Below are 25,805 nucleotides of genomic sequence, written 5' to 3'. Positions count from 1 at the left end.
CTCTAGAGACTTATTCTGACTATAAATAGGCAATCCCAGAAGGCTACATTCTGTATGATTCCACTTATATAATATTCTTGACATGACAAAATTATACAATTGGAGAGTAGATTACTAGTTGTCAGGAATTGAGAAGGCGGTGGAAGCAGGAGGCACGTGACTAGAAAAGGGTAACATGAAGGATACTTGTGGTTATGGAAAAGTTCTCTATATTGACTGTATCAATGTCAATATCCTGTTTATGAAATTATACTATAGTTTTGCAAGATGTTAACCATTGGGCTAACTGGATAAAGGGTGATCTGTCTGTATTATTTCTTACAACTACACTTGAATTTATAGTTATCTCAATATAGGCAGTTTAAAATTTTAAAAGAGGGCAGAAGAGTCAAGTATGTGACATGTGGTTGAGAGTAACAAACTGTCTATCATAAGAGAAATAAACAACATGGTACAGTTAAATATCATCAATTTGGAATCCAATCACTTCCTTCGATAACACTCAATTAGGAGATATGCAATTATATTAGCTGTCATTAACAAAAACTGGAAATCCATTACACTATTATACTGCTCTTACATTATATTCCATTCAGAAATACCCAAGGGACTGAAAAGTCCTTCCTTTCCCTTAACTCTCAACCTAAGGATCTGAAGTCAAGGAGGCTATTGAGACTATTAGCAATGGTACCAAAATAGGAAGAGTTGGCACAAATAACCATCTTTCTCTCCTCACCCCCTCAAAAATCTTGTAGTGTTGAGAAGTGAAGCCAGCTGGACTTCCTGGGTTGAGTGGGGACTTGGAGAAATTTTGTGTCTTACAAGAGGATTATAAAATGCACCAATCAGCACTCTGCAGCTAGGATTGTAAAACGCACCAATCAGCACTCTGTAGCCAGCTAGAAGTTTGTAAAATGCACCAATCAGTGCTCTGTAAAAACGCACCAATCAGCGCTCTGTAGCTAGAGGTTTGTAAAATGGATCAATCAGCACTCTGTAAAATGGACCAATCAGCAGGACATGGGTGGGGGACAAATAAGGGACTAAAAGCTGGCTACTCCAGCCAGCAGCTGCAACCTGCTCAGGTCCCCTTCCACACCGTGGAAACTTTGCTCTTTCGCTCTTCACAATAAATCTTGCTGCTGCTCATTCTTTAGGTCCATGCCACCTTTAAGAGCTGTAACACTCACCGCGAAGGTCCGCGGCTTCATTGAAGTCAGCGAGACCAAGAACCCACTGGAAGGAACCAACTCTGGACACAGTGTCACATATTTTCTTTTTTTTTTTTTTTTTTTTTTTTAAAAAAAAGTCCTTTTTCAAAGGAATTAAAAGCAGTCTCAGACGACTGTCTCATCAATGGGTTATGACCATTCACAAAGGCAAGGTCTAAAGGACTTCCCTGAACTTCTCTTGATTTTCATTTTTTAGGTTTATGCACACCTTAGAAAGCAGAGCAGTGATCAGAAAGGCGACTCAGCACAGAGCATTCCTTCCATGCTCACCTTAAGACCACAGCCTTCAAAACAGACCCAAGAATGTAAGAACTATTCAAATATGTACAAAAGCATCAGTGATACATGGATCTGGCACCACTGGAACTCAGATGGCCTATGGAGCTCCCTGAAACCTCTCTCGTAAATGAAATTATCAAGTACTGCCACTGGCAGCAGGGCTGACAGCTCCAAGAGACATTGGTAATAAAGAAAAATCATGATCTTTAACCCAATTCTGTAAACTGCACAGCCGACACTCACCCACTGTGACAATTACCCTTATTATTAGTAGCCATGGTTTATAGATAGAGAAAAATAAGGTCAATCATCTTTCATAACTGAAAAACCGTATAGTTTAGAGAAAGTTTGGTGTAAAGCCTTAACACAAGCCTAATGTGGCTAACTTTGAAATGTTACTTTGGCTGTTTCCTCAAGGAACTAACCAAGTAGCAGTGCAATTTTCCTACGACAGGCCATCTGAGTTGCCTTTCTGATCACTGCCCTGCTTTCTAAGGTGCCTACAAACCTAAAACATTTTGAGAAAGTTTGTGATATCTAAAAGAACAAGGTAATTATTGAGCAGGTATGTGAATGGCCTTATAAGCACATGAAAAGGTGCTCTACATCATTAGTCATCAGGGACACTCAAAACCACAAGAGATACCATTTTATTCTCAGTAGAATGGCTACATTTAAAAAGGCTAATAGCTGGGCATGGTAGCTCACGCCTGTAATCCCAGCAGTTTGGGAGGCCGAGGTCAGCGGATCACCTGAAGTCAGGAGTTCGAGGCCAGCCTGACCAACATGGAGAAACCCGTCTCTACTAAAAATACAAAATTAGCGGGGCGTGGTGGCGCATGCCTGTAATCCCAGCTACTCGGGAGGCTAAGGCAGGAGAATCGCTTGAACCTGGGAGGCAGAGGTTGGGGTAAGCCAAGATCGAGCCATTGCACTCCAGCCTGGGCAACAGAGCAAAACTCTGTCTCAAAAAAATGAAAAGACTAACAATACCAAATGCTTGTGAAGATATGGATCAACTGGAACTCTCTTACATTAATGGTGAAAATATAAAATGATACAGCCACTTTGCAGAACTATTTGGCAGTTTCTTATAAAGTTAAATATACTTGACTTATGTTCATATGAACATGACTTAGCAATTCCATTCCTACACATTTTGCCCAAGAGAAACGAAAATGTTTCCACAAAAAGACCTGTACACAAATGTTGACCTAAGCCTTGTTTGTAAGGCTCAAACATGAAAACAACCCAAATGTTCATTAATGGGAGAATGAATAAACAAACTGTGGTATAATTATACAACAGAATACTCCTTAGCAATAACTAAGTTATAATAGTTAATGAAATTAACTACTGATACATGCAAACACATGGAGTAATCCACAGAGTGCTGAGCAGAAAAAAATCTTTAAACTCCCACCACCAAAAAAATCTTCATTGATTCTGCAGAATTGTAATGGCTTCTCAAATAAACTCATTATATTCAAGACACAGAATTGATAGACTACAAAACTTCCCTGGTAAATTCTACTCAAGTCAAATTAATTAAACTTGATTTGCAAAGTCAAAAATTCTTTGTGAGTTTTGAGGGTTTAAGGCAAATAACGTTTTAATCTATAAGAATGTAAAAAACAAACTCACCAATCCTTCCTTTTTTGTGAATATGGCCAGGCATGATGCCAATTTTACATTCTCCAGGCTGAAAGTAATCATAGTTTTCAGAAAAGTTAAAAAAAAAAGTCACTCACAGGTCATACACACAAATACACTCGCATTCACTCAAAGCTGTTTAGCCTTGTGAGAGGCTTAATCTGAGTTTCTTTTTATTTTTTTGCACTCACATTGATGACTCCAGGGCAGTTGGGCCCAATTAGCCTTGTCTTTCCCTGGCGCAGCAGTTTGTGCTTGACTCGTACCATGTCCTGCTGGGGAATTCCTTCAGTGATACACACAACCAAGGGAATTTCTGCCTCAATAGCTTCATTAATGGCAGCAGCAGCAAAAGGCGGAGGAACATAAATGACAGAAGCCGTTGCTCCTGTCTGTTCTTTGGCCTGAAACATTAATGACGAAGCACCTTATTATTTGTTAAATCATAAACATTGTAAAATAAATTCAATACCATCATTTTAATAATGTCTTGGTGTAAGAAAAGGACACTAACCAGAGACATAGCATTCTTCCCATTCTCAAATTCGCTACACTGTCAGAGTAGAAAAGAATCAAGCATAGCCCTTTCTCAGCCCATTTGAATGCCACTGTGAATTGAAAGCTTCTGTGACATCTCACTCTCTATGGCATGTCAGTAAACCTGAAAGCAGCCTGACAGTGAACAGAGTCAAAGAATGCCAACAAATCATCCACAAATGATGCCAGGGGTTAAAAATAATTTTTTAAAACTCTATTCAAGATGATAACAGAGGGGGAGACACAAAAAATATTAAAACTAGTATGGAATCAAAAAAAGTCACATCATGGGGATGTAGGTACTTTAATGAAAAGTACCTACATTACATAGTTTTCTACCTCTAAAGTCTACAAATACTGCCAGAAGCTATACTGTGACAACAGCAAATATTGTGCTGGGACGTCATATGGATGAAAGGTACCAACCCTACTCATTCAAAAAGCCCTTTGTAAGAGCAGAACGGGTGAAAAATAAACAATATCTGTCAAAAAACTTATAGAATATTCCAAATGTCACAACTATTTGTGTCACTATAAATTATAAATGGATTGCTTAGCAAGAAGAACTTTCTTTAAAAAAAAAAAAAAAAGCAAAAAGAGGCTCATGACAAAAGAAAAGTCTATCTAGAGGAATTGTAAAAAAAATCTCCTCTCTATATTTTGAGGTTATAAAATCAGCCATAATAGAATTTAAGGCAGGAAGGACTTTAAATTTGTGCTTTAAAAAATGTAATGCTTTAAAACATACCTTAAAAATATGCATAAGAAGAAGGGAAGAATACATTTAAGGCTGATCAACACATCATCCCAAAGAACTAAGTTTATTTCCTAGATTTTTTAAATTAAATACCCAAGAATTTACACTACAGTTTCTTTTAAATACTATTAGTTTTGTATATATTCATATAAGAGTAAAAAGAGAATGAAAGACTACACACTGAGCTTAAATTAGCTCCCTACAGAGGCAAAATCTGAGATTTCGAAAACACTGTAAAATTTAACTTTACTTACTTTTTGTATCATCTGAATTTTTACAAAAAGTACCTAGCAGTTTTGTAACAAATAATTAAAATTTAATTTAAAAATCATTTTAAAAGGTAATTATTAGGAAATCAGCAGTTTGAGGAGAATCAGGACACTGTGATTTGTAAATCTGACTCTACAATTTAGTTTCTTCACATGGGACCACTCTTTACTCCAAGCCATCCTAAGCCTGCCACTTAATCAGCTGTGAGACCATGGGCAAGATCTCTAACCTCTTTGCACTAGTAACGCTGTTATCTTTAAAATGAGGATGATAACAGCACCTACCTCCAAGGGTTGTAGTGAGGCCTGAACAGGGCAATTTGAATGAAACACCTAGCACAGTGCCTACTGCATAGTCCCCACTCAGGAAGAATTAAGGGGTGGTTGCTGACATTTGTACTACTAACATACTGGAAGAAGAAAGGTAAGCAAAGCGCAAAAAGCCAAACAGAAGCCTGGCCACAGTACTTCCTCCCTTAATAGCTGATTCATACCTAGAAACAAAAATAACATACTGGTTTTGATGGCAATTCAAATTTCTCTAGGTTACTGAATTTTCAAATAGCAAGTGACTCTTCCAAAAAAAACATAATTAAGATCTCTACCCAAAGAATGCTCGCTCTTCCCTTGCTTTTCTTGTCTTGCCAAACTCAGACACCACTAATTACCTCCTTCACAGTATTAAAGACAGGTAAGCCCAGATGTGTCTGGCCTCCTTTCCCTGGAGTGGTTCCTCCAACGAGTTTGGTGCCATATTCCAATGCCTGCTGGCTGTGAAAGGTGCCCTGAGGGGAAAAAGCACAAGATCCATGAGAAACAGCAGACTGGTAAGCCCAAAAGAAGCAAAAGCAATCTTAGCAACTTAGGAAAAGAAAAACAAATAGGTTAACTAGTCCCAGACAATAATATATATTTACTAAACATAGTTTTGAACCTTGAAGCAAAACAAGCCTCTGAAAAGCCAAAATAGCTATAAACAAGGGCCTCTTTGATTCCCTGTTTTCAAACTTGGCTGATAACCAGAAACTCCCTGTTTCTCAACTCCTCATGTGCTCACACTCCTCAGTTTAAAATCCATGGTAGATCATTACCCTCCCACAACAACCTTGGCTTTCTCTCACTTCAACTTAAATATCTGGCAAAACCACAACCTGGGTCAAATCCAATTTTTTCCCTACTCTAAGCCTATACATGTGCAGCCAAAAAGTGGCTAGAGGGAAAAAAAAAACATGTCAACTGGTCTCATTTTAAATTAATGATCACTCACCTTAAGTAAACCTTTAATACTGCCCACCCAACAATCTGTATTTCTCTATCCATTCACTTTTCCTCCTCAACCTCAGCATTATTGACATTTTGGACAGGATGATTCTTTCTTATGAGAGGTCATCCAGTGCCTAGTGGGACATTTAGCAGCATCCATGGGCTCCACTCATTAGATGCCAGTAGCACACCATTCTAACTCTCATAACTCCATCCAGTTAATGACAACCAAAAATTGCTCCAAGGACTGATTCATTTTCACTAGGCTTCTGGGGCTTGACTTCCCCTGGTTTTCCTCTTCTCTTTCTCTCTCCTTAGTATCAGGGGAAATTCAGCCAGATATCGGGTGAAATTCACCCCCGATATTTCACGTAGGTTCTTTTCCATATTCCCTAAGTGTCGGCCGGTCTGAGAAATAAAGGGACAGAGTACAAAAGAGAGAAATTTTAAAGCTGGGTGTCTGGGGGAGACATCACATGTCAGCAGGTTCCGTGATGCCCCCTGAGCCGTAAAACCAGCAAGTTTTGATTAGTGATTTTCAAAAGGGAGGGAGTGTACGAATAGGGTGTGGGTCACAGAGATCACGTGCTTCACAAGGTAATAGACTATCACAAGGCAAATGGAGGCAGGGCGAGATCACAGGACCACAGGACCAGGGCAAAATTAAAATTGCTAATGAAGTTTCCAACATGCATTGTCATTGATAACATCTTATCAGGAGACAGGGTTTGAGAGCAGACAACCAGTCTGACCAAAAATTATTAGGCGGGAATTTTCTCATCCTAATAAGCCTGGGAGCGCTACAGGAGACTGGGGCTTATTTCATCCCTACAGCTGCGACCATAAAAGATGGCCGCCCCCCTAAGTGGCCATTTTAGAGGCCTACCCTCAGGGACGCATTCTCTTTCTCAGGGATGTTCCTTGCTGAGAAAAAGAATTCAGAGATATTTCTCCCATTTGCTTTTGAAAAAATATGGCTCTGTTCCACCCGGCTCACCGGTGGTCAGAGTTTAAGGTTATCTCTCTTGTTCCCTGAACATTGCTGTTATCCTGTTCTTTTTTCATGGTGCCCAGATTTCATATTGTTCAAACACACATGCTCTACAAACAATTTGTGCAGTTAACGCAATCATCACAGGGTCCTGAGGCAACATACATCCTCCTCAGCTCACAAAGATGACGGGACTAAGAGATTAAAGTAAAGACAAGCATAGGAAATCACAAGGGTATTGATTGGGGAAGTGTAAGTGTCCATGAAATCTTCACAATTTATGTTCAGAGATTGCAGTAAAGACAGGCGTAAGAAATTATAAAAGTATTAATTTGGGTAACTAATAAACGTCCATGAAATCTTCACAATTTATATTCTTCTGCCGTGGCTTCAGCAGGTCCCTCCGTTCAGGGTTCCTGACTTCCTGCAACACCTTAGACTTCTCTTTTTCATCTAAATTCATGCCCTTGGTGATGTCATCCCTTATCATGGCAATACATATCATCCATATGGTGACCCCTCCCACATACACAAAGACACATACACCCCACATATCTAAGCCTTGAACTCCATATTCACATTGTCAACTGCCTACCTGACACCTCCATTTTGAGAACTAGCAGGCATCTCAAACTCAACATGTCCAAAACTGAGTTCCCGATCACTCCCCTCCATATACCCCATCTCAATTAAAGACAACTTCACACCTTACAGATAATCAGACCAAAAATACTGAAGCCATCCTTGATTATTCTCTTTCTCATATGTCCCATATTAGATCCATTAGTAGATCTTATTTCTCTATCTTCAAAGTATAATCAACAACTCCTCCCCCTTCTACTGCTATCACTGTGGTCTAAGTCACTTCAATTCTTGAAGGGTTATTGCCCTTGCTCCCCTTCAATCTAATCTCCACAGCAGCCCGAGTGATCTGGTCAAAACATAAGGAAGACCACGGCACTCCTCTAATCAAACACTCTGATTGTTTTAGATTTCAGTCAAGTAAAAGCCAAACTCCATATACTGGCCTACAAGTCAATTTACAAGCTGTCTCCCCACATCAGAATCCCATACCTGCCTACTTATTATACTCCAGCCACGCTGGCCTTGTGGCTTCCACACACAGCAGGGACATGCCTGCCTCATGGCCTCACTGTGCCCTCTGCATGGAATATCCTTCCCTAAGATATCCACTTGGTTCACTCCTACGTCTCCTTTACATCTCAATTCAGAGATCAGAATTTCCCTGACCACCTGATATAAAATCGCCCTCTCCTCCATCCTAACCACCAGGAGTACACACACTCCTCCTTTCCCCAGCTTATTTCTTCCATAGCAATTATACTTTGTAACATACCACATAAAATACTCATTGATTTTGTTGATATATTCCCCACCAACCACTAAAATGTAAATTCCATGAAGACAGTGATTTATGTCTACTTTGTTCATTGCAATATGACACCTAAATCAATATACAGTAGGCATTCAATAAATAGCTGTTGAAAAATGAACGAATCTATATGATCATTGCAAGGACCTTCAAAATGTGGTCCCAACTATTCACGTTCTATTAAAGGAATAAAAATCACGGCCTTAAGAAGGACTTCAGAAATTTTCTGATTCAAATTTTTTCAAAATAGGAAACTTGGCCCCAAGCATGTTAATTAATTTGTCTAAAGTCAGGGGCAGGGTTTTGAAAGAACCACAGGCCAGTGCTCTCTCTCTCTTAAAGCAGTGCTATTCAAAGTATAGTTTGCAGACTCTTGCTGCTCTGCAATGAGATAAGAGGAAAAGGAAAAACAACAAAAAAAGGAAGAAAGGAAGGGAGGGGGTGGGGAAAATCTAATTTTTAAAAAAATAAAAATGTTTGCAAATATAGCAGTATGACATTGCTACAGCTTTTTACTGTATTTTATAAAAATATTGATCTACATTAGACTGAAAATTAAAAACAAGCACCTACACTGGTTTTTCGCTACAGACACTGAGAAGCACTGCCCTAGACTACACTGCCAGGTAAATTCAGAAGTACCAAATTTTAATCCTAAAGTAGTGCTAAAGAGGAATAATACATCTATTCCAAATAAGCTTATGTTTCTTAGTTTTACCATCATCACCAGCCAGTACAATGTTAGGAATAGTAATAATTTTAGCAGCTTATAAACCCAGTAAAAGAAACAAGATGGCACCCACTGGAAAACTGCATTGCTGAAACATACTCTAAAAATGCAAGGATTTTTAATTCATATGTGGAACAATGTGTGTACTGAGAAAACAAACTAATGAGACAATATGCAGATTTACTGTGGAAGTGTTCTAAACTTCAGACCTCACCATTATCTCTAAAATGAATCTGAATCAACAAACCTGAGGCAATTAACGCTCTCACTTACTTTAAAAACAAAAACAAAAACAAAAAAAAGGAGAGCGAATGAGAAACAATGTTAACTGCAGGTAACTGAAAAACACTGTAACTACCCTTGGATTTAAATATTTAGGCAAACTATCACCTTATTTAGAATATAGAGACAGTTCTGAATAGTGCTTACACCATGGGCAATGGTTCTTACAGAAAAGCTCACAGCTTAAAATGTCACAGAATCATATAATATTTGGCAAACAGAAAAACAAAATTATATATAATAAATTTATATGGAGAATTTGGGTTAATCAAACATTTGATTATATGCTAATAATATTAATATATAACAAAAAACAGGCTGGATATAACATCACTGGGAAGGGGATGATAGAATGCACTTCAAATCTTGGATGAAGATCTACTTTCCTTAGAATGTATATAAGGGAAGTGGCATACATAAGATTATTTGGCTATCAGAATAAACATTTTTTTTTGAGACAGGGTCTCACTCTGTCACCCAAGCTGGAGTAAGTGGTTCAATCATGACTCACTGCAGCCTCAACCTCCTGGACTCAGGTGATCCTTCCACCTCAGCCTCCTGAGTAGCTGGGACCACAGGCATGCACCACCACGCCCAGCTGATTTTTCTATTTTTTTGTAGAGAAGGAGTCTTACCATGTTGCCCAGGCTGGTCTCAAACTCCTGGGTTCTAGCAATCCTGCTGCTCTGGCTCCCCAAAGTGCTAGGATTACAGGTGTGGGCTACCACATCCTGCCATTTTTACAAGGAACAAAGTTTCATGGTTTTATAGGTGTTTCATTTTTTGATATCGGATTTTTTTTTTTACGGTAATAGAGGAATGGAATAAGAAAAAGAAGGTCCACTGCAACACATTCGTGTGCCCAGTTATTTCAGGAAAAAAAAAAAAAAAAGCAAAAGGACCATTTTACATGAAACAACCTGCTAACTGCAGTGTATAGGATTTGGCCCACTACCTGGTTTTGTAAATTAAGTTTTATTGGAACGCACCCAGGCCCATTCATTGACAATATTTTCTATGGCTGCTTTGCTGTTAAAATACTTTTGAGTAGTTGTAACACAGACTATATGACCCACTAAATCTAAAATGTTTACAATCTGGCCTTTTGCAGAATATGTTTACTGACCTCTGCTCTAGATTACCAAAACACTGAAGAATTGACATGACAATTCTTTTAATTACAGAAAAATCATTAACCTTAAATTACAAAAAAAAAAAAAAAAAATGACTGCTTTTATCTTGCCATATCTCCTTTAATAATAAAAAAAGGGATACTTTGGGTTAAGACACGTGGTTATACTCTAATTGATTTGATAGTATTACCTCATTTTAAAAAAATTCTGTGCATCTACTATCATGGAAGTATAAATCTGTTCCAATGTTTTAAAGTTCAATTTAGCAGTAGCTATTAAAATTGTAAATACACAGACCATATAACATCCAATTTTACTTTTAGGTATCTACTTTACAGAAATATGGATTGTATATATATTATATGCTGGATAACATTATATAAATATATATAGTTCTATATAATAAACACTACAAAACACATATTATATAAATATGTTTGCATGCACAAGAAAAATATCTGAAAGGATACATGCCAACTTGTTAACAGAAGGAGTTCCTGGGGAGTAGAAAGGTAGGAAAAAGGAAAGAAGATTCTTATGTGGCATTTTATTATAGAATTGCATCACAGATATATTTATTTACACTTATATAAAATCTATGATAAGAACAGGAAAGAGGATGAGAGAATGAATATAAATAAATGACAACAAATTAAAACACTTCAGGCAATTCTGCCTGCTAGTCCCAGGCCATCATCCCAGAGAAAGTATAAGATGAAAAAAGTCAGTGGGCGGGTTCTTCCGCTTGTCTCAGTATCCATGAGCCTCTCTGGGTTTGAACATTTCTCCACACTGAATATGGATTCTGTGTTTAACAATATGGTTTTTTGTCTGTTTGTACAAAACCTAAACACAAGAATCTAGTTTACCTAGTGCTTAGTCAAAGAAACAATGATCTGTTTCAACACCGGAGGAAAACCATTAGTGTTGTATTTGCTGAAAGAAAGTGTATGGGCCTCCAAAACAATATACTCCTAGTAAGCATACCATATACTCCTTTGCAAGGTAAGTTTAAACACAATTTTTATGTTATAGGCTGACAATAGCAACTAACCTCCTCCTGAGATACAACCCCATTGCTGTACAGTATATTTTTCTGCAACAATCATGTGTTATTTTTGTGATATTAAAAATAAAAAAATAGTTAATTTGTTATATCTCTAGTCTACATTTGAAAATAAAAATCTAGATATACATACCTGTTTGCCAGTGAAACCCTGGCAAATAATCTTTGTATTTTTATCAACATAGAGATGTTTCCGAGAAGCTGTATAGGAACAATGCCGAATTCCATTCTGCGGCACTAAGAGGTAAAAAAAAAAAAAAAAAAAAAAGACACATTATAATTTTTCTAAACTTTTGAACAATAATTCAACTTGATCACACAAAAAAAATTCTTTAATGCACGCGCTATCCTGTGATCACAGCAAACCTAAATGCCACCTTTTAAATAAGACACAGTGACCACAGAAATAAGTTAGAAAAACAGACAAAAAAGACATTGTTCCATCCTCTCTTTATCAAGAACCACAATCTTGTAGTTTTTTTCTGAACTGAGGGGAAAAAAAGCTAATGTTTATCATTTTTATTTCCTAGAAAAAAAACTGGGGCTCAAAGATAAATGGTTAAAATTAAATCCAGGGACTGAAAACAAAATGTCACCCCTATTAACAATGTTTACTAAACAGCCACGTTTCCCCACTTGACCCAAATTTTTAAAGCCTAATACCTTTAAATAGGTAAGCTAAAAGGCAAACTTTGTCAGGAATACAAGTAAAAATCACTCAGCAACTCATTCTCTAGTAAGAACAACATATTAAATGTTAAGTCATAGGATAAAACTTATCTAAAATACGATACAAAATCACTTAATCTCTTCTGATATGAACTCATGTATAAAAGAAACAGGGAAAATAAAACAAATAGGAAAGTAGACAAGACAGGAAAAAGCTTGTTAGGAAAAAAAAAACCCTAGGTTATTGCAGCAACCTACCTAAAAGAGAAATTGAGAAATCTAAACAGTTACTACAACCAGCTCCCCACATTCCAAAACACAGTAGGAGGAACATAGATGACTTAAAATTTTGGGCTACCTTCTAAATGTCCATTAATACTAACAACCTGATTTCTCTGTGGCCCATCCCTGGCCCTTTCAAAGTAGCTTCTACCTATCATTGTGGTAGCCCATGAAGCTAGCCCAAGAAAAGAACATAAGGAGTAATCTCTATTGAACAACAAAAAAAGAACACCTGTCACATATTTGCCCAGAGTCCACTCCATGCTTTCTGCCTTAAATCACTGCCTCATGCCCACCTAAGTCCTGACCTCACATTCCATAACTGAAAGAGCAACAACATCTGCTTCTGGAGGAAGTATATGGAATCCCTTACACCTCTAGGGAGGAGACAGGCCCAGATTTAGCCCTTACCACCTGGATAATATTTGGTACACACAAAGAACTGCTACATAACAGACAGCTTTCTCTTACTAGACTGTGCTCAACAAGGGGCCACGGGCTTTGTAGGTCAAGTTCTGGCACAGCAGTCACAGCTAAGCATCTGACTCTAGGCCAGTGGACACAGCAGGGATTTATGGCCTGAGACCCTGTCCCTACCCACCCTTGCCAGTGCTGCACTCGAGACACATTCTTGCCCTTGGCTCCCACTTCTCCCAGCTGAACACCTACAACCATGGTATTTGTGTAGAAGCTACACCCTTTCCTACCCTGCTACAATTTCTGACTAGTGGAAGAATTGGCTTTACCAGTCCCTCCCATTGAATCTTCATCAAATGCTCATATCATATCATATCTTATCATACCATATGTTTTCAGACCAGAAGGTAGAAGATTTGATTATAAGATCAGATGTTATGATCAGGATATCTGGAGTCCCTACTTGTTAACATAAAATACTTTTTGTAGGTAAAGTTTGGTGCTGCACAAGTACTCTTATACTCACTAACTTAACAAAGATCAGACAATTCACTTCTCCTTCCACATGAGCAGAAGTCACCCTGAGAAAAGGCAGGTCTGTCTGTGTCCCTAAAGCACAGCTCCAATAACAGACCAACGAAGATCTCTGTTTTCTCGTAGTAACTCCAGATCTCCTGGATCAATTCTATGGAGCTCAAGATTTTACAACATCAGATCTTTGGTGCTCATAAAAAGTGTATCAGAAGTGTGATAAATAGCAGCTTACCTCCCAATCCCCTAGCCTTTTAGTATTACTCAGCCTGTGCAATGCCCCTGAGAGCCTACAGCATCTAATTAAGTAAATCTTGGGAAACCTCTAACGCACAGGTGTAGATGTGTGTGCGCTCATGCGTGTGTGATCTCCCCATCCACACACCAGGCCCAGGCTCATACAGACCCATTTCTAGATAAGCTGGAACTAATAGACTATTATCGTCTTACAGGCAAATCCAAGAAATGTATTCAATGGCAAGGAAGTGAAATTCCTGATCACATTCCATCCTGACAATAAACCTGTATGATGCCAGACAAGGTTATCATCTGGTACTGAAATGTGAGTTCATTCATTGATTCAATCAACATTTGAGGAGCACCTATACCAAGCCATAATGTCAGGTGTCAAGGATAAAGTGATGAATGACAGGGTCTCAGCCCTCAAATAATTCACAATCTATCTGAACTGATATAAAAGTGGGCCATAACTGCGTGGTGTGTGAAGTACTATAATAAAAAAAAAAAGCCTTGGGCATTTGGGGTAGATAAACTCCCCACACCTATTCAAGGTAGAGAAGTCTATGAATGTGTAAGAGGTGGGGAGGGTGACAAAGCCACCAAATTACTAGAGTAAGTGACTTCCTAAAGTGAAATTTAGAACACAAGGCATACATTGGTGGCCAAACCATCTTGCGAATATCTCTTACCTTTCAATTAAAGATTTAATGTCCTCAACTTCCTGAGAATTTCACTTACATTAATCCGTATAAATTAACATTTAAATAAAACATTACACAGTCAAGAATTCCTATATCTTCACATGATATACATGATTTATGAATATACTGGGGAACTTTAAAAGGGATCTGACATTAAGAAGAATAGAAGCTACAAACACTTTCATATGGGTATACAATAAACATCATCATACAGTACACTACTGAGTGGACACATATTCTTACTCTTTTCATCACGTTATTTCTAAGGGAAATTATCTAAGCTTAAATTTATTTCAAGACTATTTCAAGTACCATCTAAATACTTTTCGCACTGCTAACTGTAAACTCCATGAGTGTCAGGACCATGTCTTATTCATCTTGTCTCCTATGGTATATGGTCAGTGCCTTACACACAGTAGGTCCATGGGAAACATTTCACTGAATTCCAGGACAAGAAACAGGGTCTCCAAAAGAAACACTTATACCAAGCTAAACATCATAAGGGTCATCTCTTTTTCGGTGAGTTGGAAAAAGTCAATCTTGAACTCCCACTTATCAGGAAAGAGGGAAAAGAACCCTATATCTATTTTTGTACATATAAAGATCATAGGTTTCCCTAAAATTCATATAGAGACTGCATGTAAGTTCAGCCCTAAAATGCTGCTGGCGGTCCCCAAAGCTACATTAATCTAGTACAAATGCCATGCTGACATTTTTTTAAATAAATGAAACCCAAAAGCAATGATACAAATTGAATCTTTGCCTACATGAAAAATGAAAGCATTCAGACAGAGTAAAACACACCATAGGCAGAGTTAAAGGCAATGACAGACCAGGGGAGTGTTTTCATAACATTTAACAGACAAGGAATTAACGTGAGCAACATGAAGAGCCAACAAAAAGTGGAGCCCAAAGCCTAAGAGAAAAACTGATAACGGCCATGAACAAGAAACACAATGGATGACAAACTGCAAATCCATATATGATGAGATGCCTAGCTTTACTAATAAGAAGAAAATAAGTATTATTATTATTATTATTATTTTTGAGATGGAGTTTTACTCTGCAGCCCAGGCTGGAGTGCAGTGGCACGATCTCGGCTCACTGCAACCTCCACCTCTCGGGTTCAAGAGATTCTCCTGCCTCAGCCTTCTGAGTATCTGGATCACTACACCCAGCTAATTTTTTTGTACTTTTAGTAGAGACGGGGTTTCACCATGTTGGCCAGGCTGGTCTCAAATTCCTGACCTCAAGTGATCCGCCTGCCTTGGCCTCCCTAAGTGCTGGGATTACAGGCATGAGCCACCATGCCCAGCTGAAAATAAGTATTTTAAATTAAATATTAGAGCAGGAAAGGTGAGGCTGGCCACCAGGAATAATTTCTGATGGCGAATGCTGTAGTTGGCACATCCTAGGCCACATCCTTCTTTCCAGATTCTTAGAAATTGTCCAGCTTAACCTTGGGACTGCATCCCAGGAGCAGCTGAGAGCATCATCGCAGGAATCAGACAGGCCTGGTCTTGAGTTTATGCTCTGCCTTTCAGCAGCCATGTAACCCAGAGCATACCTTTTGATCTCCCTTAGCCTTAGTCTTCCCATCTAGAAGTGGAATAACAGCTGCACCTGGGAGGCTGTGATATTAATATGAAATTACTCCTTAAATTGGCACCAGGTAGCACAGTCTCTGGTACACTCCCAAAACTGGGTTTACAACCCTACATGAACACAAAGGCAAATTTATCCCTAAAAAGAAAGAAAAAATAGTTCATATTTTAAAATCAAGTAAGTCTAGCCAAAAATGTTTTCTACATGTCCTTGTGCACATCTTATATGTTTATTTATAAACATACTAATCCATGTCTACATATAATGTGAGCATGCACAAATATACCTCTAAGTTTTTAACATATAATACATTCGTAAAGGCGCAGCCCTCACTGCAAAACACGGACAATAATAGTATATACTTCATAGGCTGATGTGAGAATTAAATGAGTTAGTAATATATAAAGCATTTAAAACAGTGCCTAGGATACAGCAAGTGTTATATCCCTAAGAGCTATTTTATTCCCATTATTATTACTGATACAGAACAAGCAGACCAAACTGCTTTGAGATATTCACTGTGACAGGCTATCTGTCAGCTGCTAGGAATTCACAGGTGAACAAGACAGGCTCAGGCCCTACCCACATGAAGTTTCCTGCCCTGTAAAAGAGCTAAACATTGCACAAAGAAAAACAAAACTACCAACAGTACAAACTGTAATAAAGACAATGAAGGAAAGAGGCTCAGTAATCTGAGAGAGATGTGTTTTCAACAGGGGTGATAGATTTGTACCTGTCAGCCACATACTGGTCCTCTTTACCATAGATATTAACACATCATTTATAAAATGGCTGGTGGGATGAATGATGCAATCTATGGTCAAAGAGCACCTGCCCAGGAGAGACTCAAACCACGGGCCTTGTATGACCAGTACCATGCTCCTAACCAATAACCCCAGGCTGTATTCATGAAATACTCAATACTCCTTCAACTCACCTCTCAAATGGTGTCCCTGGTAAACATTTATTCATGCACGTACTCATGAATTTAACAAATGTACACTTATTAACCATATGTATTATGCATATGTAAGACACAGGCTATTGCAGTCTACACCTACAGGACCTTATAACACAGCAGAGTAGCTAGCAGCCACTTACCCCTAAACTCCAAACAACCCACTATTCAAATGTCAAATTATATATTCATTTAATATTGACTTACAAGTGAAGTTTAATAAGCTGTAAGTACCATATTTCATCAAATATAAAACACCATTGATTTTTAAGAAGTACTATTAATTACTGGTAAAAAAAAAAGAAAAAAATGAGGCGGGCGGATCACCTGAGGTCAGGAGTTTGAGACCAGCCTGACCAACATGGAGAAACCCCATCTCTCCTAAAAATACAAAATTAGCCGGGCATGGTGGCACATGCCTGTAATCCCAGCTAGTCGGGAGGCTGAGGCAGGAGAATCGCTTGAACCCGGGAGGCAGAGGATGCAGTGAGCTGAGATTGTGCCATTGCACTCCAGCCTGAGCAACAAAAGCAAAACTCTGTCTCAAAAAAAAACATATATATCAATAATAAGACACATCCTAATGTAAGAAATGTTATAATGTAAAAAAATGTGGGTCTAGCGCGCCTGTAATCCCAGCACTTTGGGAGGCTGAGGTGGGCAGATCACGATGTCAGGAGATTGAGACCATCCTGGCTAACACAGTGAAACCCCATTTCTACTAAAAATACAAAAATATTAGCCAGGCATGGTGGCGGGTGCCTGTAGTCCCAGCTACTCGGGAGGCTGAGGCAGGAGAATGGCTTGAACCTGGGAGGCGGAGCTTGCAGTGAGCAGAGATCACACCACTGCACTCCAGCCTGGGCAACAGAGCAAGACTCCGTCTCAAAAAAAAAAAAAAAAAAAATGTGGGTCTACGGTATGCCAGTCCCTTGATGAAATGAAATTGTTGCCCTGTACTTAAGAGAAATCATTTTTAATATTCCCAATTACATTTCTATGGAAAAACAAATTTGATGTCAGAAAATCAAATCACTTTATCATGGCTACACTGGTACATCTGAATCAAGGCTATTTTGTATTTCTGAAATAAAGATTTGGTTGTTAGATGCAATGGCAACAGATACTAGTATCCACAACATCACTGTTGAGGATCTCATTTTCCAAAATACACTTTAAATGCATCTCTGATTCTAAAAACAGGCCTACGCACTTGGCAAACATGGGGAAAAGGAAGGCAACACCTTTGAGCAGGATAGTCACCTTCTCAACACATCACTGAGACTGCCAAAAAAAAATCAGAGCTTCGAAAAAAGCTTAAGTTATCACATGGTACATGCTGGTGGAAAGCATACTGCAGAGTCAGAAGACCTGGGTGCTAGTATCACTTCTGATACTCACTGGAAACTTTTGGGATTTCCTCATCTGCCGTACAAAGGTATGGGACCAGTTGGGTTTTAAGGTTTACTTTCTGGCATTAAAATACCAAATTCTGAGGTTCAAAAGTACTGGCTCTTATTCCCTATTTATTCTAAAAGATTCAAGTTACAGAAACTACTGACCAGTTTTAAAAAGATCTTGCATTACTTTATGCTTCTCTTAAAACTTCACTATTTCAACTTCAAGGGTGCTTATGAAATCCTTAAACTTTCTCATGGAAGAAATCTTTCTCACTTTTCATTGTATTTTCTCTCTCCACTTCAACTGGATCCTTTTCCTTTTTTCTCTTTTTTTGAGACAGAGTCTCACTCTGTCACCCAGGCTGGAGTACAGTGGCACGATCTCGGCTCGCTGCAAGCTCCACCTCGCAGGTTCAAGCAATTCTCCTGCCTCAGCCTCCTGAGTAGCTGGGATTACAGGCGCCTGCCACCACACCCGGCTAATTTTTGTATTTTTAGTAGAGACGGGGTTTCACCATCTTGGCCAGGCTGGTCTTGAACTCCTGACCTTGTGATCCACCCGCCTCAGCCTCCCAAAGTGCTGGGATTACAGGCATAAGCCACCGTGCCAGGCCACTTTTCCTTTTTTCATAAGCTATAAAACCGGGCTCTGGAAGGCATCTACCAGTGTTCACTTGAGTTTTTTCTGTTGCTGTTAACTCTAATCAATATTGCAACACTATGACCTTCAGCAAGTAATATACCATAAGCTGAAACTTAACAGAGGGAACAAAATTCCCTAACATCTGTAGCTCTATTAGCTTCACAGACTAAATAATTTCTGGTCCCTTTAAAAAAAAAAGTTTGCAAGGTGATGTTGTAGCTGCTATTTTTCTAGTGGGAGTGAAAATGTACTCGGAAATGTGGCATGGGAAAAAGGAGTTAGAGTTTTGTGAATTTAGAGGTGTTTACACATTAAGCATTGTTGTCTGTAACCCCTCTTAATATAGAATACATCTTGGTTTAGATCTCAGACCCTTAATAACAAGTTAATCACATGACTTGAATAATTCAAGCCCACTCCAGTAACAAAACTAAACCAGATGGTCACTCTAGGGCCAAATGATCCTGGGAGTCTAGGAAGAACAAACTTCCAGTTCTGTGGGAAGAGGATTGAGAGGACTGCTAAGGGTGGAGTAAGGAACTAGATCTTTTAGACACTCTTCCTTTATTCTCTAGATTTTTCTAGACAGCAGACCTACCTGAGGCTAGGATCTTTCAGAACCTCAGACTAGCAAGACCACAGAAGCGAAAGACACAGGTGGGCAACTTCTTCCTGGGGTTTCCCACCACAGTGGCTGTGCTGCACATCTGATCTTCTACATTCTAACCCACTATCTATTCAAATTAAGCTGGTTTAAAACCATATCCAATATACTTCATTCTTGGTGCTCAAACTCTATTGACCTGAGTGATTACTGGGTATAATGAATTCTTTTTGTCCTTCTGCCTACAACACTCTCAAGAATCTCCAGAAAGCTTTACCAAACAAACCAACTATTTCATACTTGCTAACGTTATCTAGCCAGACCTTTGTCCTCAAGTGATTGGCAACTGTTAGCTATTGAGTGCACACTCATCAATGTACACTTTTAGAATGTAATCTCAAGAAAGGAATTAAGTCTCATAAAATATTCAGTACAAGCAGAATTAAGAGCAAAGCGGAAAAAGAAAACTAACTTTGAGTGTTTATTACATATGAGATGCTTTATATAAATTGCTCCACTTATTCTGCAGTGAACCCAGATCATCCTGTACATCATCATTGCTAAAATGCACATTTTTTTTTCACTTTTTAAAAAAACAGGATACATGTGACAACCACTGGTGTGTCACAATTTTAATAAGCAATCGTTTTTCATTGTTAGTGGTAAACAAAATAATGGTCCCCCTTACAAGTGATGGTGCTTCAGGCCCCTTAAAATGTGTTAATATTTTCATGTGATTGGAAACACTGAAAAACAGATTAAGTGTCCAGGGTTATTACACAGACTGAAAAGGGACTAGCCAGACTTCAAACCCTGATGTGGCTGACTCCAAAGTTTCTTTCTACTATAACCTACCTGACAAGCACAGAGACTTTGAATATGGCAAGAATTTTCTATAGTCAGCGTGTCTCAAAGACTAGCAACCTTGGGTGCTAAGTTTTCGGGAACTGATGTGTCCACAAACCGCCTGGTGGAGACACTGCAAATAAGCTGGTTTAGGTCCCAGCCAACCATAAGCTTCTAGGAGTCTATGCGGCTATGCCGATCCATTCCGTGTGCAGAAACCATCTTTCCCCTGACATACAATCCTGCGGAGGAGGAATTCGAAGTGCAGGACCTTTCCGTACTAGGGACAGCCTCATCCCCCAACTTTCTACTGAGACACTCTTCCCCTACCTCTCGACCCAGACCCTTACCTTCCCCACCAAGTTCACCTTGGACCTCTTCACCCCCAACTCCAAATAAGGCCAGTCTAGACGCCACCCCCACCCTGTCACTTGTCACCGCGGGGCAGAGAGCAAGCTCCCAAATTTGCAGGGCTCCCGGACCCGAATCCTGGCTCAGCCACCCAACACCTCCATCTGCCAGCGGCCTAAGTCATGCCCCCCGCCCCACGTATCCAGCAAAGCTCCTTCCACCGTAGGAGTCCCCGACTCGAAGCCGGAATCCCAAGCGGCTCCCAGGCCCCCGCCGAGGTCCAGCCCTGAGGGCCCAGCCGCGGCCTGGGCCAGGACGTTGGGTCCTGCGGGGCCAAGAACCCGCGGGCGCCAGGAAGACAGTACTGGCTGGACTCACGGAGGAAGCTGCGCGACAGGAGACGGGCGGCGGCGAGGCCGCTGCTGCCGGAGACCATGGTAGCGATGTCAGCGGCAGCGGCAAGAGTTGCGGTCATCCACCAATGACACTCCCAGGCCCCCGGGGACCTCACAGGGGCAGAGGCCGGAGGAGGCAGAGGGTGGCCACAGCAGTCGCCTGAACAAATTTCCCTTTACAGAGGATTCTTCACGAAACAGCGGGAATGGCACGGTGAAAACAAAGAGGCATCCTATCGGAGAGGCAGATAATAACTCAGCTCCTTCCTAGAAATGTGGGTTTGATTAACATTAATTATAACAGCAGCTGAGGGAAAACCCCACGCGAGACTGGCCGGCGCGTGGCATTGTGGGCAATGTAGTCTGACGGTCGCGACTGGTTCGTAGCTTTTGAGTGAGGCGGCGGGAAAGGAGCGAGGGGAGAGCGGTAGTGAGACCGGGGAGACAAGGGACTTGAAGACTAGGAGGGAAGAAACAGCGAGGTGAGATGCGAAGAGCAGTGCCAGTACTTCATATCCCAGGCCCATCTCCTCCCCGCTTCGTTTTCCTCGTTTGCTATTAGAGAGAATAGTATTTCTCACCGCGTACCTGTCTGTGCCTGGACCCGGAAGGGTTGCCGCTGGGGACGGGAATTCGAACTGGCACTGGTGTCCTGTGAAGGGAAAGATGTGATGAGAAAGACCGAAACCTATTTTACTGACAGTTAATTTCTAGGAATGTGAATTTTTTTAGTTAAATAATCATGCAGTCTTTGACTAGCACTAAGTGCATGAGTGTTTATTCCCTGGGGATCCTAAGGGCTGAAATTCGAGGTCAAATGTGACTTTGCTCCCTGATTGGACAAACAGTTCCCTCTTCTGTAACAGCTTTAGAAGGAACCTTGGAGAGTCCCAGAGTCAAAAGGTAAACAAGAGATGAAGTAATCTGCGTCTCTGCCGAAAATCGTGCTCCTGAGATTCCTCATCAGAATTGTCAATAACATTGCAATCCTGATTTACTTAGGTAGTCATTATAATTGGCACTGAGCTGTGGGATGGATGAGTGGGATTACCCCAGGAGATTGCCCAATACTTCATTTATGATCCAAATATTGTCATTAACAGGTTGGACTTCACTGCAAATAAACTCCTCCGTCATGGATCATGTTCTTGTGATAATTAAATTCCTCAGAGTTAAATAGTATCAGTGATTTCCAGATATATCCATTATAACAAATTGGACATTTTTATGGCAAATAAATAGAAAATCCCTTGCTATTTTAAATAGCAAAATTCTTCCTGAGGTGTCGCTTGATAAGTTATATGTTTAGTTTCATTTAATTGATAAAATGCATGATGACAAAAATAATTTCAGTACACTTTTAATGAAAATTTATATTTCCATGAAGACGGAGATTTTTATTTGTTTTGTATCCTGGAGTATCCCCAGCACCTAGAACAATGCTTTACACAAATAACTCATCGTTGAATTGAATTGATATATATATATATAGGAGAAATAGTAGTATATAGATTATTTTTTGGATCCACAGGCAATGTTTGATGGACTTAGGACATTTCAACCTCTTGTAATAACTGCACCCCTGTGGCAGACTAGGTCTCACTAACGCAGGCCTCCATAACAATGTTTCAGTACTGACTGAGTGGTTAAGTTAAATATTAAAAGCCAGTGCCCTTATACAAAGGCTGGGATGTAACAGAAACCCACCAAGGGTTTTACCTAGGCCTTTCCTGGGCCTTAAAGTGTGACAAATTAATGAAGGAATTATTAACAGAACCCATTTAGGATTAAACAAGTTTTATTGGGGGTCTGAGGAAACTCCCCAGGCCTCCACAAACAAGTTTATTGGAGGTCTGAGGAACTCTCCAAACCTCTGTGATTTAGCAGGAGACAAGATAAGGGTAATCACCCCAGCACCTAAACCCATGTAGATTAAGTAAATTTACTGAGGCTTCAGAGGAAGGTCTTCAGTACTCAGACCTTAGTTATAGATTAAAAGAAGTTAATCACTTGTGTCTTTAGATAAATGCATGCTTACACGTAAACATATAGCTTAGAAGGTATATAAACTCTGGAAAACTGTAATTTTGAGTTGGTCTGGTGATAATTTCCAGGCCTTCTCCCTGTAACCGGTTGCAGAAATAAAAACTGTCTTCCTCCCCAGTTCATCTTCATCTCATTATTGGGCCACAAAAAATAGCAGCCCAACCCTCAATTTGGTCCGGGAACACCCCTACCTCAATTCTGTAGCTCATAGGTAGGGGACAACTACACTAGTCAATACCTCACCACTCATCTTTGTATGCAGATTGAGTTTGGGAATCAGACATGTCTGGGTTCAAATTCCAACTCTGCCACTGGCTACATGACCTCTGGGTTTCAGGTTTTATTACTGAGATGGGTATGAAACTCCCTAATTCATAAGAGTGTTGTGAACATTTAATACATTTAGTATATAAAGCTACTGTCACCTTGTACCAAATAGTCGATAATGGTAGTTATTATCATTAAAAAACTGTCTTTTTTACATGGCAGGATCATGTTTTAAAGGTTTTAACCAAAGTGAGTAACCAAATTAGAATAGGATATTTCTATTTGTCTCAAAACTTTGTCTAAAGCTCTAAAGCTGAAGACAACAAGCCTTACCTCCACATCCATAAGGAGGGCAGTCTAGGAGCTACTTCTCTCTGAAGTTTGATAGGAAGTGGCCAAACTTGTCTTTGAATTCTCACCCCCACATCCCAGCCGGCTCAGATAAGCAAAAGACTAGAATTCACTGTATGAGGGTGTGAAAGGAAAATGAATCTCGGGACCCCAAAGTCATCAAGCCAAGAGAAAAGTCCAGCTGGGAACTGCATGAGGCAAATCTACCTCCCATTTTATTCCTAAATAATATAGCTACAAAGATAATAAGCTACATACCTCCCTCAGAATTTGCCCACAGGAAATTCCTGGTGGATAAAGGACAGGCAGAACTCAATCATCACTCTGAGGCTCACCTGAGACAGATGCATATCTGATTGCTCCCTCTGCCCTATTGTTTATGTAAAAATGCAGATTCACTGAGCCAGACTAAATTGTGTATTCAGTGGAAGGCTGATCAAGGATTCAAAAGAATGCAACCTTTTGTCTCTTATCTACTTCTAACCAGGAAGTCCCTGCCTTACTGGATGGACCAATGTACATCTTACAAATATTGATTGATATGTCATGCCTTCCTAAAATGTATAAAAGCAAGCTGTACCCCCAACCACCTTGGGCACCTGTCATCCAGACTTCCCAAGTCACGGGTGCATCCTTAACCTTGGCAAAATAAATTTTCTAAATTGACTGAGACCTGTCTCAGATATTTTGGATTAACAAGGGGACTGATGCTTCTGAGTCTACAGTTGGCAGTTTAATGTTCTTGTTTCCTTCCACTCCCAGCCAAGTTTGTGGGTGAGGGCTTCTTACCCAAACATTACTGGTATTAAATCTCAGGATAAATCCCTATAGAACTGCAGAAATTCATGAGCCCACCTTAGTTAGCTAGATAGGTCTTGGTCAGAGAATGCTTGAGGAAACCTGAATTTGGAAGGCATGCCTAACTGTTAAGGCTATGTCTGCCTCCTTCCTAGAGAATTGCAACGGCAGGAAGCTAGCTGGAGCAGTCCTCATCAGCAGGCAGGGCAATATTTGGTGTATCAAGATGTGTTAATATTCCTGTGAGTAAAATGCATGCCGAGAAAGAAAGTTGAACCTCCCCCTGAGAGACATGCTATCCTCTGAGGCAAGGAACCCTAGCATAAAAGACTGTAGAAAACCCCCAGAGGGAGGAGGAAGGCAGGAAGAGTTACGAGGCCAGCCAAAGAGTACCCAACTCACATCAGGATACTGTGCAGGGGAGTGGGGGAGGAGTTTCTGAAAAATCCATGAAGTGCTCAGACAGAGCCAGCATTCCAAAGAGAAAATAGAACATCAGGAGAGAACCACAAATAATACCATCTAAGAGATTGTATCCAAACCAAACCCCACTACTGCAGGAACATACAGCAAGGGTGTGAAGGGAGGAGGAGTAAAAGAAGAGGGGGAGACAGACCTCAGCCCCTTCCTTCCCAGCTGCAGGTTGTGGAGCCACAGATCATGCCAGACCTGGCAGGGAGGGAGGAGCTTTAAGTTAGGTATAAGTTTGAAGTTTTTAATTGGATTGGATGGAATCTTTAGTTGTTGGTTTTTGAAATAGGTAATTTATTACCATGGATGAAAATTCAAAAGGTACAGTAAATTTTAAAATATAAACAGTGAGAAATCTTCCTTCTAGTCTCCCCACCACCCAGTTCTCCCAAGGGGAAGCCAGTACTATCCAGTTTCTTGTGTATCCTTCCAGAGCTTTTTGTGTATGTGTATTCAAGCATATACATATATCCCTTCCCCCTACCCCACCCTTCCATGTTCTCACTAATGTGTGAATAAACAGGGACAATTAGAGATATGTGCTGAGTCAGGAGACTCGGCAGTCTGGGTGGCTGGTGTGTAGAGTAGCAGCTCCAGGGGGTATCTTTTCTGCAACCAAGAATCTTGACAAGACTGAGCTAAGTA

General features: G+C 39.9%; 1 protein-coding gene across 1 annotated transcript in view; it reads right to left on the bottom strand.

The window, feature by feature from the left end:
• Positions 1-21,334, bottom strand: part of SUCLG1 (succinate-CoA ligase GDP/ADP-forming subunit alpha) — a gene marked incomplete at its 5' end in the record, with an annotated part of 35,868 nt that extends 14,534 nt beyond the window's left edge. Inside the window, 5 exon segments of the mRNA NM_001133353.1 lie at positions 3,156-3,213; positions 3,356-3,568; positions 5,396-5,512; positions 11,719-11,822; positions 21,211-21,334. Coding sequence (NP_001126825.1) covers positions 3,156-3,213; positions 3,356-3,568; positions 5,396-5,512; positions 11,719-11,822; positions 21,211-21,307 — 589 coding nt within the window.
• Positions 21,335-25,805: the final 4,471 nt, after the last annotated feature.

The sequence above is a fragment of the Pongo abelii genome, chromosome 12 (assembly GCF_028885655.2).
Source record: "Pongo abelii isolate AG06213 chromosome 12, NHGRI_mPonAbe1-v2.0_pri, whole genome shotgun sequence".
NCBI lineage: Eukaryota > Metazoa > Chordata > Mammalia > Primates > Hominidae > Pongo > Pongo abelii.
Note: the sequence above shows the minus strand (reverse complement) of the source record. Positions and strands in the feature narration are given on the sequence as shown.